The 13,142-nt window shown below is 49.1% G+C and overlaps 5 protein-coding genes across 5 annotated transcripts; 3 read left to right on the top strand and 2 right to left on the bottom strand.

Moving 5' to 3' along the window:
• Positions 1-983: 983 nt before the first annotated feature.
• Positions 984-2,775, bottom strand: BROUX77_005147 (uncharacterized protein; the record flags this gene model as incomplete). The annotated part of the gene is made up of 2 exons (XM_073749989.1): positions 984-2,573; positions 2,683-2,775. 2 exons carry the CDS (start codon positions 2,773-2,775, stop codon positions 984-986), a joined length of 1,683 nt encoding a protein of 560 aa, XP_073604033.1.
• An 877-nt stretch (positions 2,776-3,652) lies between these two features.
• Positions 3,653-5,074, top strand: BROUX77_005146 (uncharacterized protein; the record flags this gene model as incomplete). Its single annotated transcript, XM_073749987.1, has 5 exons — positions 3,653-3,756; positions 3,816-3,867; positions 3,925-4,060; positions 4,120-4,764; positions 4,845-5,074. 5 exons carry the CDS (start codon positions 3,653-3,655, stop codon positions 5,072-5,074), a joined length of 1,167 nt encoding a protein of 388 aa, XP_073604032.1.
• Positions 5,075-5,183: 109 nt separating this feature from the next.
• Positions 5,184-5,759, bottom strand: BROUX77_005145 (uncharacterized protein; the record flags this gene model as incomplete). Its single annotated transcript, XM_073749986.1, has 2 exons — positions 5,184-5,630; positions 5,694-5,759. 2 exons carry the CDS (start codon positions 5,757-5,759, stop codon positions 5,184-5,186), a joined length of 513 nt encoding a protein of 170 aa, XP_073604031.1.
• A 424-nt stretch (positions 5,760-6,183) lies between these two features.
• On the top strand, positions 6,184-7,290 carry BROUX77_005144 (uncharacterized protein; the record flags this gene model as incomplete). The annotated part of the gene is made up of 2 exons (XM_073749985.1): positions 6,184-6,336; positions 6,430-7,290. 2 exons carry the CDS (start codon positions 6,184-6,186, stop codon positions 7,288-7,290), a joined length of 1,014 nt encoding a protein of 337 aa, XP_073604030.1.
• A 966-nt stretch (positions 7,291-8,256) lies between these two features.
• On the top strand, positions 8,257-12,640 carry BROUX77_005143 (uncharacterized protein; the record flags this gene model as incomplete). Its single annotated transcript, XM_073749984.1, has 3 exons — positions 8,257-8,632; positions 8,705-11,841; positions 11,918-12,640. The coding sequence occupies 3 exons, from the start codon at positions 8,257-8,259 to the stop codon at positions 12,638-12,640; spliced, it is 4,236 nt and encodes a 1,411-aa protein (XP_073604029.1).
• Positions 12,641-13,142: the final 502 nt, after the last annotated feature.

Here is a 13,142-nt window from a genome sequence, read left to right as displayed (position 1 = left end):
TGTCTAACTAGAGCTGTGAGGCGGGGGCTCTTGCCGGCTAATTCCACAGACATCAGGGCATAAAACGGGGCTCTCGGTGGTCACTTCAGATCGAACCTAGGGCTAAATACAGGGCTCTGTCGAGGTCAGATACCCTAAAATGGCAGCCAACCAAAGCCCGATCTGATTAACCAAGGCATGGTCATGGTCGTACAAACAGACGACACCCGCCCCAGATACGCAAAAACAACACAGTTGAACAAGAGTAAAGCCATACAAGAACAAAAGTACGCTCTTGAGATGACTGGCATATACGGCCCAGTCCCGAGACCAGGAAAGAGTCCGGATGAGGCCCCATCGCCAGCGCAAGTTCCAATCCTAATAGCCCACAGTTACAGGCTAGTTATTAGAAAGCCTGACATCATGCCCATCTCAATGCTAATGTTCACCATAAGCCACTACCCGCCTCTCATATCAACGATCAGGCCATCCAGAAATCTTGAAACAAGCCACAACCATAGTCCATGGCTGCTTCCTTGCCCGCTCCCATATTTCATTGGCCAGTTTCATCCATACGGCACTGTGATGGTATTTTACTTGTCATGCTTTCCATAGGTACATACATTCAATAAAGACACCGAGATGCCATGCCACCCTTCCTTTCCAATGTCTTGTTTCATTATTGGTGCTGCTATAACCATACCACTTGAGTTCTTTTCTCATTAGGTTGCCTAAGTTATGCAAAATTGATACTTTTGGACAACGGGAATGTTACCCTAAGAAAAAGAAAACGGACTGGAACCCCCTGCCGATGATTGAGGTTCATCAGGTCGGACAGATAACAGCGGTGATAACAAAAGAGGCCCGTTCTGTTCTAGGAGAATCCAGATTCACAGCCTTGCAAGACAGTCATGGCTGCATAGTTATCGCTTGTTTTCCGTCTCGCCGACTCACCAATCAGTAAACTTTCCTGCTCTTTATATGTAGTTATGTACTTCTGCCTCTCAGCCCTTGCCAATCCAACCAGAATGGATGAGTAGGTCGAAAATACGCCCGACCTTTTGGGAATCCAAATGCACAATTTCCTTGGCCTGCTTCTTTTTGAGCATTCCGTTGCCCTTGAGCGCTTCCTTGAGCAATTGTTCTTTCGCCATCAAATAGGGCTTGGGCTGTACCCGAATCACCTCGCACAGTTTTACCTCCTCGGGCGTCAATAGATGCAGGTCTGGTGCATTCTCGTGCGACAAGGATAGTGCCTGCATGCCTGAAATCGGCGGCGCTATATATTTTAGCCGAGGAGTCATTGTGCCAGTTCCATTTGCTGGTTCTGATAAAGCTCCATTTGTGCCTATTCCATTGGGTGTTCCATTGCTTGTAGCTCCATTGGCAGCGCCATTGGCCCCGTTGACGTTCATGTTCACAGCCGAGTTCGGGTGACCGTCGATATCGGTATTCGCTAGTACGGCATGGTTTCCAGCAACCTCAGCTGCTTTTCGTCCTGTACCAGCTGGAGGTAGGCTCATACGCGTTGGCATCTCGGTAGCAATCAACAGAGCTGCCCCACTAGGTGGCTCTGGCGGGGGCTGGCCCTTTGTTCTTTGCAAACCAGCCAGGCGGTCTCGGTCCATCGAACCCATGGGCGTTGCTTTTTGGATTCTTTGCTGCTTATCAACTTCGTACTTTTCACCGCTTTTGAGATCACCTATCCTCATAGTGCGCCACTCCTGGAGTTGTGTAATTGCTTGTCGCATGTTGAGCTCGTCTAAAAGACCTTGACAAAAGTTTTCATAGTCGCTATGGTTCATCATGCGTGCAAACGGTTTTGTTTTGAGCAAAAGGTCTTTCTCCTCCTTAGTTCGCCTTTTCTCGAGTTTGATATTTTCTCGGTAATCAAGCAAGTTGTGTTCGAATATGACCTTTTTGCGTTGTACACGCTGTGTAAGTCGGTTGTTATATATTTCCATGACCGTGAGCTTCAGGTCCATCTCTGGCTCTAGTTCGCCGGTTCGAGGGTTAAATCCATCACCAGGATCAAACTGCATGAGCTGAACAGCTTCTTCAGCCTCATTGGCATATTCGGTTTCGAACTCGAGTCGGCCAGGCATATATCCTTGAATTTCGTGACAAGATGGCACACTAGCTGTTGGCTTTGTTTTCGGGAGTGGTGCTGCTGCTGCTTTTGCTTCGTTTCTGCGATCTTCGATGCGTCGCTTTTTCCGTGCCTGAAACTCTTCTCTAGAGATTTGTGTCGCAAGGTCGTTGTCGTGAGGACTGCATCTTTTTGGCAAGGGGAACCGTGGTGAATCGACATATACACTCAGATAGTGCTCACGTACTTCATCCTTTGTCCGATAGCCACCAATGTGATCAGCAACATCGGCCCATGAGCCTAGGCCATATGTTTCGCAGCCTTCGAGCAGAAGAAGCTCCTCATCGGCACCCCAGTCCTCGTCGAATATGGGAAAGCTATTTTGTTCAATGACCTTATAAGGGTGAGACTCGGGCTTGTGTGAATCGCTAGACTCGCCTTTGGCGAAACATTGTACACAGAGATCATATTCGTAACAAGATGCATGTGCACACCGTATGCGGACCTGCAGTAGTTAGCGTTAGCGGGAATTGAGTTTCAAAAAATGGAAGCTGAATTGCGGATGTCAAGATATCATCAGATTGTGAATATGAAGGGAGTAAATAATTACATACAGTAGAAGTGATGTCTACTGAACAAACATCACAGACATACTTGACACCACCCTCGCCGCCCCTTACAGCCGTCTTCTTCCGAATGACGCCCATAGCTTTGCTAGATGTAGGTTCCAACAGGCTCCGTGCAGTGTTGTGCTAACTGTAATCTGCCGATATGAGAATGGCCAGGTCAAGGTTGTTTTGGGCCAATGGTTCCAATATCTAGCAAGAGATACTGGTGGATTGGGCGGAGCCTTGGAAGATTGTGGTGAAAAACTAGTGTACTTTCGATTTCGTGTGGTGTCGTCAATCGGGTGAGACGAAGGAATGCGACTGGAATATCAAAATGCGCGACTGGGCTAAAGCTGGCAGGACAAGGCTGGCAGAGTTCGGATGATGTCACTGGGGGCGAACAGGCCGACAAAACAGTAAAAAGTAGAGTAGTCAGTGTTGTGAGATAGAGAGACGGTGTAGAATTTGAAGGGAAAATAGTGCGGATGCGGATGCGGATGCGGGTAGTACAGCACAGCGCTGTTATCTGATGAAGCATGTAGACAAGCATCGAAAAGCTGTTCATCTCGGAATGAACACTTGCCTTGCTAGCTACAGCCTCTCTAAATTCCACGCGACCTTGGTGGGCATGTAGGCTCGTTGCAGGAACCGAGATTGAGCCGAGACCCCAGCTGTCAACTAGGGTTCTTGGCTTCTTGCGCTCCAATAATTACCTAGAAATAGAGCACTAGTTAACTAGTGCCTAGTACTCGCAAGTATGTATATATGTAACTATGTAATTTTGTGCAAACATCTAGCTAAACGACATGCTTTGGGTTATGTCAAGCGAAAATAAAGTTACCATGTAACTAGTCATTGAAAGCTTAGACTTAACGACTCTACGCTGAATCGCAACGGGCCACTGGCTCGCTCACAATCCAGGACAGCTCCGTTGGCTTTCAATTCTTGTATCACACACACCCTATTCTCTTGCACTATGGAGGGGAACAATATTCTCAACGACATCTCACACCGGAGATTCAACCCGCTTCGCGGCTCATGGCTGCTTGTTTCTCCTCACCGTATGAAACGCCCATGGCAGTATGTTGGTTGACCCTGTTGAACCTGAAGCTTTCCTTGGACTAACACAGGATAACTAGAGGCGCTCAGGAATCACCTGCAACCATTGACCTGCCTTCCTATGACCCCAAGGTAAATAGAGCTCTATGACTCGATATCTGCTACGAATTCAGCGTTAACATTCGCCAGTGCTACCTTTGCCCACGGAACCCTCGTGCCCAAGGTGACCTGAACCCGGACTATGCCGACGTTTTTGTGTTCGTAAACGACTACAGCGCGGTGCGTGCTAATCAGGATGAATATTGCTCGGATACTAAGCCTAAAGGTAGGCCTATGAAGCCTCGTCATCAGATATCCGATACTTACTATAATGTTGATAACTAGATCCGGCCTCGATATTGTTGCGGGCTGAAGCCGCCACCGGCTTGTGCTATGTGCTCACCTTTTCGCCCAAACACAACGTCACCCTTCCCGATATGACGCCCACTGAAATATTGCCAGTGGTTGAAACTTGGGCGCGTCTCTATGCCGAACATCTCTCACCGGAAAATCTCCTTTATAAGCTAGAGTCAACTCTGGATATTCTAGCCGCACCGGTTACATACCCTATTGAGAAGTCTTCAACACAGCTCAAGTACCTGCAAATATTCGAGAACAAGGGTGCGGCCATGGGCTGCTCTAATCCACACCCTCATTGCCAAGCTTGGGGTATATCGACAATACCCGAAGAGCCAGCCATGGAACTGTTTAACATGGCCAAGTACCATGCAGAAAACGAAGGGCACCACATGCTGGACGACTATGTCCAACTGGAGCTGGAAAAACAGGAGCGCATCGTCTGTGAGAATGACAGCTTCTTGGCGGTTTGTCCGTGGTGGGCAGTCTGGCCCTTTGAACTGCTACTGTTACCCAAGAGACGCGTCCGTGCTATTGTTGAGTTGACTTTAAAGGAGAGACTGGATTTTGCGCAGTCAATCCATGAGATCACCACTCGCTATGACAATTTGTTTGAATGCAGCTTCCCATATAGTAAGTCTTTTCACCGATATGTCGATGGTAAATGAATGAGTGACCATAGGACTGTCAAACTAACACTATCAATCACCTAGGCTCTGGTATTCATCAAGCTCCCTTGGCTGGCACAAATGATGAGATTGAGAACAGCTATTTCCACATGCACTTTTATCCTCCGTTGTTGCGATCTGCCACTGTCAGAAAGTTTCTGGTTGGATTCGAACTCATGGGTGAGCCTCAGAGAGATTTAACGCCAGAGCAGGCTGCTCTGAAGCTTCGCAACTGTGGCAAAGGGCTATATCGCAAAGCGATGGACAAGGTGTAACTATGGAATAGCCTAATTCAAGTTGGGATGTTGATCCTGACTAAGCTATATATATATATATATATATACAATAGAATTTTGAATGTTGACTTCAAAACAATTGCTTCATCTAAGCTTCGACATAGAAGTCACGCGCGTTGATCATCCACACAATGCCAGAGCTGGCAAACATGAGTGGTAGCATCTGGGGGCCACCAAGTTTCATGGTCTTGAAGTAGCCTAGCTCAAGAACAAAGTGGCTCAACGCAACAACATAGGTCCAGATTCCAAGATCATACATGGGACCAAAGCTTAGGTGGTATGACACATAGCAGCGAACGATGCTAGTCAGAAATGTCCAGGTCGCAAAACAACGCGCGGCTACGGGGGTCATTTGGTCGATGCCCTCTTGGCTAGTGGTCGCAGGAACAAGCTTGTCGACGGAGTCTTCGGGGTTATATGTAGTGGTAGCTTTACCCAGCTTTGGGTTTTTGACAAACCGGCCATTGTACATCCGGCGACTGTAATGAAGAGTCAGGAAATTCTGGGCCGAGTTTCCAATGGCAAGGAGAGACAACTAAATGCTTGGTTTTAGTAACGTGTGGTGAGAAGTGAAAGAAAAAAAAAGCTGGAACCCTACGCTGAGCATGTAGTATGGTAGATAACCCTTAGCGGGAGGAAGCCATTCATTGACGATGCTAGCCATTCTTGCGACGCGACGACAGGTGTTGACGAAAATGGTTGAAAGAAAAAGTAGTAATTCCCAATGTCTTGATGGGCTGTCGTGATGGGTTTACTTTGATTTCCGACGAGCTTTGGGAGCTAAGTACATAGGTGTTACAGTGTTCCGCCCAGAAACACTGTGTAGAGAGATCCTAATTTGCCAAGGTACAGACAGACGTGAGTTTTGTTTATTGAGCACCTTGGCCTCGACCAGCCAAGAACTGTGTGTACCCACAATTTGCACTATATGCATCCCCCAACGAATTTGCCCCCCATTTTACCTGGCCGGCCTTGAGGAGCAAGTAGTCACCATCAGCAACTCCGTCTGGTAGACCCTCAGTCGGGATATTCTCTTGGTTCGTTGAAGAACAGGAATCCCACATTATCCTCTTTAGCAGAATCTCGCAATGTCTTATTTTTCGCTGGATTGGCTCTTGCAACAGTCCATTCCAGAGCCGGTGCAATGGCTTCTGATGGGCATGGGAGGTGTTCTATTACTGCAAAAGGCTTTCAACCTTTTGGAGTTTGTGTTTAACGTCTTCATACTAAGCGGAACAGACGTGAGTAGCTGCACGACAGGCCGGAGCCTCTATCAAGACTGCTGCAGTGGCAGTGTGCTTGTTGCTAGATGCTAACTCTTCTCCCTTTTATAGCTCCGCAAGTATGGAAAGCCCGGCACCTGGGCTGTTGTTACGGGCGCTTCCGATGGTCTCGGAAAGGAATTCGCAACGCAGCTAGCTGCCAAGGGCTTCAACCTGGTTCTCGTTTCGCGTACAAAGTCCAAGCTCGACACTCTGGCTGCCGAGCTGGAGGAAAAATATGCCGCCAAGGGCCTCAAGACCAAGGTCGTGGCTATGGACTACTCGGATGACAATGATGAGGACTACAACAACCTGGCGGGTATCATCATGGGGCTGGACGTGGGCATTCTTATCAACAACGTCGGCCAGAGCCACAACATGCCTGTGCCTTTTATCGAGACTGACAAGGCCGAGCTCCAGAACATTGTCACCATCAACTGCTTGGGAACTCTGAAGACGACGCAAATTGTTGCTCCTATTATGGTTCAGCGCCGGAAGGGCTTGATTTTGACCATGGGCTCGTTCTCTGGCTGGATTCCTACTCCGTACCTCGCGACCTACGCCGGCTCCAAGGCTTTCCTGCAGCACTGGAGTGAGTCTCTGGCGTCTGAGCTCAAGGGCGACGGTATTGACGTGCAGCTCGTTTTGAGCTACCTGGTTACCTCTGCCATGAGCAAGATTCGTCGCACTAGTACCTTCATTCCTAACCCTCGCAACTTTGTCAAGAGCGCACTGGGCAAGGTTGGCCGTGGCGGTTTCCAGCGCAACTCCAACACCATCACTCCCTGGTGGGGACATGCTCTCATGCTGTGGGTGGTCGAGAACACCGTGACTGTCAACAACACAGCAGCCATCGACTACAATCTGGAGATGCACAAGGACATTCGCAAGCGTGCTCTGAAGAAGGCAGCCCGCGAGGCCAAGAACCAGTAAGAGGGCAACACGCAGCTGTCGACAGCTGGCAAGAAAAATGTTGGCATGTAGTGCAATACTAGTTAGTAGCTAGATGATCTAATAGCCTTTCTTCGAGGCGTTCTTCGAGCTACGAACCTAGCTATCTTCTAGCAGCTAGTCATTAGTTGCATGTAGTAACTATGACCTCGCTGGGGCTTGCTAGAGACTGGCTAAGAGTGAGTCGTAGTATTTTGTATGTGTATATGTGCATGTGAACATTGTGTAATTAATTTTTGCATGTTGTTGTACGACGGGGAAGCTTTAATGTTTGCAGGCAATTGCCAAGCACGCAACCCAGTCCTCAGCCTTGCGTCCAAAAGCGGCTTAGCGCGTCCTGCTCTCAGGGCGGCTAGCCTATTTTTTTTTTCTGGCAGTCGCGAAAAAAACCGACCCACGCGTTGCCGGCCCCAATTGAGGCAGTTGCTGTATTTTGCGCTTCTTTACTCACCGAACATCTCGTCTCGCGGAAGGAGAGACTCTCATTCTTTCCAACTTCTCTGTGGAACCGATAGCTACGGCGCTGGAGTTCTGTTTCTTCCCAACAACAACACGCCGATCTTGAAGGCCTTTCGAAGCCGCGGCGAACTCTGCGGAAACAGGCCTCAACCTCAGCATCCACAGTCTGCGATTTTCTATTTTTTTCAAACCGTCGACCCGCCACGACCATCGAGCATCTCCAGCTCTTTCATCGCCCCCCGTTCTATTGCCAAGCTGCCCTCGCGCTGCTTTCCACCCTGAATCGTACTCGCCGGCCCGCCATAGCCTCTTCGCCCTGCTGCGGCGCGCTTCATCGTCCAGCCCGTGGCGTTGCGATTGAACACCAGCTGGATCGTGGTTCTAGCCCATTGACACGAGCGCTGGAGTCTTGACTCGCATCATATCGAATACTGTTCTTACCGACCCGCCCGTCAAAGCCTACGACCACAGCAACGGCACGTCTTCGATATGGCGTTTCCCTACACAACCCCAGCCCGGGCTCTACCCGGAGCTTTCATGTCTACCCCTGCTTTGAGCGGAAAGCTTCAAGCCCAAGCACCTGACAATCTGCGTCGGCGCCTGTTTTCCGATGACAAGCCCAAGACTGACTTGATCTTCACGGGCAACAACTCGGGCTCCATGGTGCGTTCATCTCTCACTGGCGCGACGGAACCCAAATTGAGCTTCACCGCATCAGCTGCTGCAAACATCACCAACGGCCTGGTTGCCGGTAGCCTGATCCCGACGCCCGAAGAACTTTCTCCAGCAGCCCGGGCTGCCAAACAGGTCAACCAGATACTCCAGGCTGATCAAAACTTCCCTGACCTGGACTCGTACTGTCGCCGTGAGTTATAACTTGTCCATCTTGTGCTGTACTTGCCTTAGTGCGTCTATACTAACAGCCGTCCTTATTCAGAGGGTGCGTCGTCCGATTACAATGTATCCTACATTGAATCTCCCTGGGCGCCGTTCCAAAAGACACAAATGTACCCCATACCAGAAGAAGTCTTCAACCACTACGACTCGAGCAACCTACAGACCATGATGGGCCTTTTCGCCGAGATCAACCATGCTTGGGTTGTCATCGACAACGCTATATTCCTATGGGACTACACACACTCATCACCCGAGTTGATCGGTTTTGAAGACCAGCCCCATTCGATCCAAGCTGTTGCTCTTGTCGCGCCTAAACCCGGGATATTCGTCGCAACCATCACTCACATCTTGGTTGTTGCTACATCAAGTGAGATGATCCTTTTGGGTGTCTCGGCGGAAAACTCTGCCGCCGGCACCAAGACTGTGTCTCTGTACCAAACCAAAATGACACTCCCTCTTCGTGGCCTCGATGTGCGGCTTATTGCTGGCTCTGCTAGCGGTCGTATTTTCTTTGGCGGCGCTGCGGATATCGACATTTACGAACTCTACTACCAACAAGAAGAACGCTGGTTCTCAAACCGATGCGGCAAGATCAACCACACAAATCCCGGATGGGCTGCTGTGGTTACAATGCAGACCGGACTTTTTGGGTCGAAGGTCCCTGAGCACCTGACCGACTTAGCTATCGACGACTCTCGGAATCTTCTCTACTCTCTATCTTCGCGCTCAACTATTCGAACCTATCACATGGAGGGCCCCAATAAACTTTCAAAGGTCATTGAAAAGGAAAAGACACACTGCTTGAGAGATATTACGCACATGATCAATGCTTCAAGCCTCTTGAATGACCGCATGAACATTGTATCCATTAGCCCTATATCATCAACTGAAGCCACCAAGCTCCATCTCATGGCCTTGACCAGTACAGGCTGCCGGCTTTTCCTTAGCGCTACCAACGCTGCGTCTTATATGGCGTCTGCAATTTCTAATCTTGCGCCACAAAGCATGCAAGTTCAGTTTATCAAGTTTCCTCCACCCGGAAAAACCTCTCGAATCCACCCTAGTGGTGTTGATCTAGATTCCACCACTCTAAGCACCAGTAGGATGGGTGCTCGTTATGCCCCCGGCTACTTTCTCGACTTTGTTGCCAAGGAAACCCATCCCAATGAAGATCTCTTGTTTGTGTCTGCACCCGAGTCCGGCCGCATCAAGGCAACTCCTGCTACATCGCCCCTCAAATACTATGAACAGGCCTCTTGGATTGAGATTGGAGGCAAAGTTGAAGCCGTGGGACTTGTGAGCCAGCCGTTCGCCGCTGCCACCACCCCTATTGGATTTGGAAATGAACTGGCTGTACAATTTGATCAGCCACAGAGCGAGTTTGCTATCCTCACGAACACGGGAATTCATGTTGTTAAGCGTCGCAAGCTGGTTGAAATCTTTGCTGCTGCCGTCCGTGGCTCTATTGGAAATGAGGGTCTAGAAGCAGAAACCAAAAAATTCATCAAACTTTATGGAAATGTCGAGACTATTTCCGCAGCCCTTGCTGTTGCCTGTGGTCAAGGTAGCGACACCACCCGACCTGGAGCTGCACGCGCCATTGACCAATCAACTGAAGATGGTGCCCGCAAGGTGTTTGTAGATTATGGTGGTCATCCCATCATGACTGAGGCCGATGGAACCCCTCTCAGTACCGCCTCTGCCGTGCTGTCTGCTCGGCACGATGGTCTCTCGCTCTACCTTGGAAGACTCATTAGATCACTCTGGAAGTCTACCATCGTATCAGTTTCTTCATCGCCCGCGGGATCACCGATTGTTAAGTCTACCATTCATTCGTCTAAGCTGCAAAGCGTACAGGGTAGTCTTGAACGTCTTCGCAAGTTCTTAGATGCCAACAGACCCTTCATTCAGGGTCTTTCCGGCCCTTCTGACCTGCAGAGAGCATCCAGCAAGCAGGAAGAAATGGCTTTGCAAGCTGAGCATCAAGCTTTGCACGCTCTGGAAAAGCTCATGGAGAGCATCTCGGAGGGTATTTCTTTCGTACAAATGTTGTTTGATGAACGCGTGAGTGATATTTACGCTCGCCTGGATGACGGTACCCGTGCTGCCCTCAAAGTCCTCACCTACGAGAAGCTGTTTGCAGATGCCGCTGGAAAGGAAGTGGCTAAGGTGCTAGTCAAAGCTATTGTTAACCGCAATATTGATAACGGTTCGAATGTTGAAACTGTGGCAGACGCCCTGAGAAGACGCTGCGGTAGCTTCTGCAGTCCTGATGATGCCGTTATTTTCAAGGCTCAGGAGCAATTGAAGCGTGCCTCAGAGCAACCCTGTGGAAGCAATGTCACTCTTAACCTTCTGCTAGAGAGTTTGAAACTGTTTGAGCGCGTTGCTGGTAACCTTTCCTTTGCTAATCTTGAACTGGCTGTTTCTCAGTATATTGAGATGCGCTACTACGCTGGCGCCATTCGTTTGTGTCTGGCTGTTGCCCGGGAAAAGGACCGTGGCAATTCGGCCCTGTCATGGATTAACGAAGGCAGACCTGCGACTGATAGCCGTGCAGATGTTTATGGCCAGCGCAAGAAGTGCTACGATCTCATTCACAATATTCTTCAACAGATAGATATTGAAAGTGGTACCGAACCCGACACCATTGATGGCCGTCTAACGTTGACTGCAACTAAGCGCATGGAGGCCTATGAAATTGTCAATAGCGCTGTTGATGAGGTATTTCACTTTGATCTCTACGAGTGGTACATCGCTCAAGGCTGGACGAACCGCCTCCTTGCCATTGATTCACCGCACGTCGTCACCTTCCTCAAGAACCTCGCGTCTACAGACGCCGAGCATGCCGAGCTTCTGTGCCGCTTCTACACACATCGTGACCGCTTCTACGAAGCTGCCCAAGTTCAGTTTGAGCTCTCCCAATCCGACTTCAACCTCGGCATCAAGGATCGAATTGTCTTTCTCAGCCATGCCAAGTCTAATGCCAATGTCCCCTCTCCTGGTGTTGACAGACAAGAGAAGCAGTGTCTAGAGCATACCATCACCGAACAACTTGAAATAGCACATATTCAAGATGATATCCTAGAGCGTTTGAGGTCTGATGCCAGAGTAAATCCTCAACGGTTGCTCGAAGCAGAGGAGGTTCTTGACAACAAGATCTGTTCTTTAAGTATTGTAAGTTTCAATCAATGGTCCAAGACCGTAGCACATGCACATGTACATTGAGTGTAACTGACACCGCCCTTTATAGCTGTTCAATGACTACGCTGACCAGGCTGCCTACCACGATATCTGTCTCCTTATTTACCACGCAGCCGAGTACCGAAACTCGACAACAATTCTTAGCACTTGGCAGTCGTTGATTATCCAAACACATGAGGATGCCATCGTTCGTATGGACGAAGGAGTAACTAATGCACCTCTTCCATACGAGTCTGTTACGGTCCGGATACAAGAGATCGCCCACCGCACATCATGCGACTCCTTAATTTTCCCAGTTAGCCACCTTCTACCCGAAATTTGCCAATATGCTGTTGTCCAGGAACAGGACGCTACTATTGGTGCTGAACCTGTGTGGCCCGTCCAACTATTCCTCTCCATTGGCATCTCGCACGAGATGATTGCACGAATTCTTGAACACGTCTTTGATACCCAGGACTTTGGTTTCACTGGCAGCAACCGCCCTCGTTTGATTGAGCTCATCGTTTATGTCGTAGATGGCTGGGTTCGCGAGGCGCGGCGGCGTGGAGTAGGCAATGGAGCCGGTCGTAGTGTATCTGCGCTGGGCCATAGCATTCGCGATCTTCTTGAACGGTGCGAAACTGAGCTGCCGCCTCCGGGTCATGGTAGCAACCCTGGCGGCAAAGATATCAATGAAGTGCGACGCCAGCTACGCAACACTCAGCGCGATGTGGCTAACATTCTGGAGCGTACAATGACTAGTGGTATGACTGGAAGCATGCGCTTCACCTAGGCTGCGATAACCTATGTTTTGCTGGGTGGTATAAGGATTTCAGGTGGTCTCCCGATGGCAGAAAGAAAGCTAGTTAAATAGGCAAAGCCCTGAACAAAATCGCTACCTTGTTGCTGGGTAGCCCAGTCTGCAGCACGGTCTGGATGGGTTGCTTAGATGGGGAGGAGGATTCCAGATTGGAGTTTGGTGCATATTATTAGCTTGCGTTCACTTCACTTTGATTTTTGGCTTGTCTCCCTTGTTTTTTGTTCTCTTTCATCTTGTTGTGTTTCATTTATGCGTTGTCTACATATGGCGGTGTTCCTTTCCCTTTCTTTGTGCTTTGTGGTGTTTCTTGTGTTTTTTTTCTTTTGGTGTGGGATACAACACTGGCCCTTTCTAATTGGCTCACTACTATGGTTTACATCATTATTAATAAAGTCATATGGAAGAGAAGAGAGAAGAATTGATTGAATTGATGCTGAACAAGAAGAAGATGGTCTGATATTATTTCCTAGACTTT

This window comes from Berkeleyomyces rouxiae (assembly GCF_048999995.1).
Source record: "Berkeleyomyces rouxiae strain 22BRR77 chromosome Unknown BrBRR77_ptg000005l, whole genome shotgun sequence".
Taxonomy (NCBI): domain Eukaryota; kingdom Fungi; phylum Ascomycota; class Sordariomycetes; order Microascales; family Ceratocystidaceae; genus Berkeleyomyces; species Berkeleyomyces rouxiae.
This window is presented reverse-complemented; position numbering and strand designations above follow the sequence as displayed.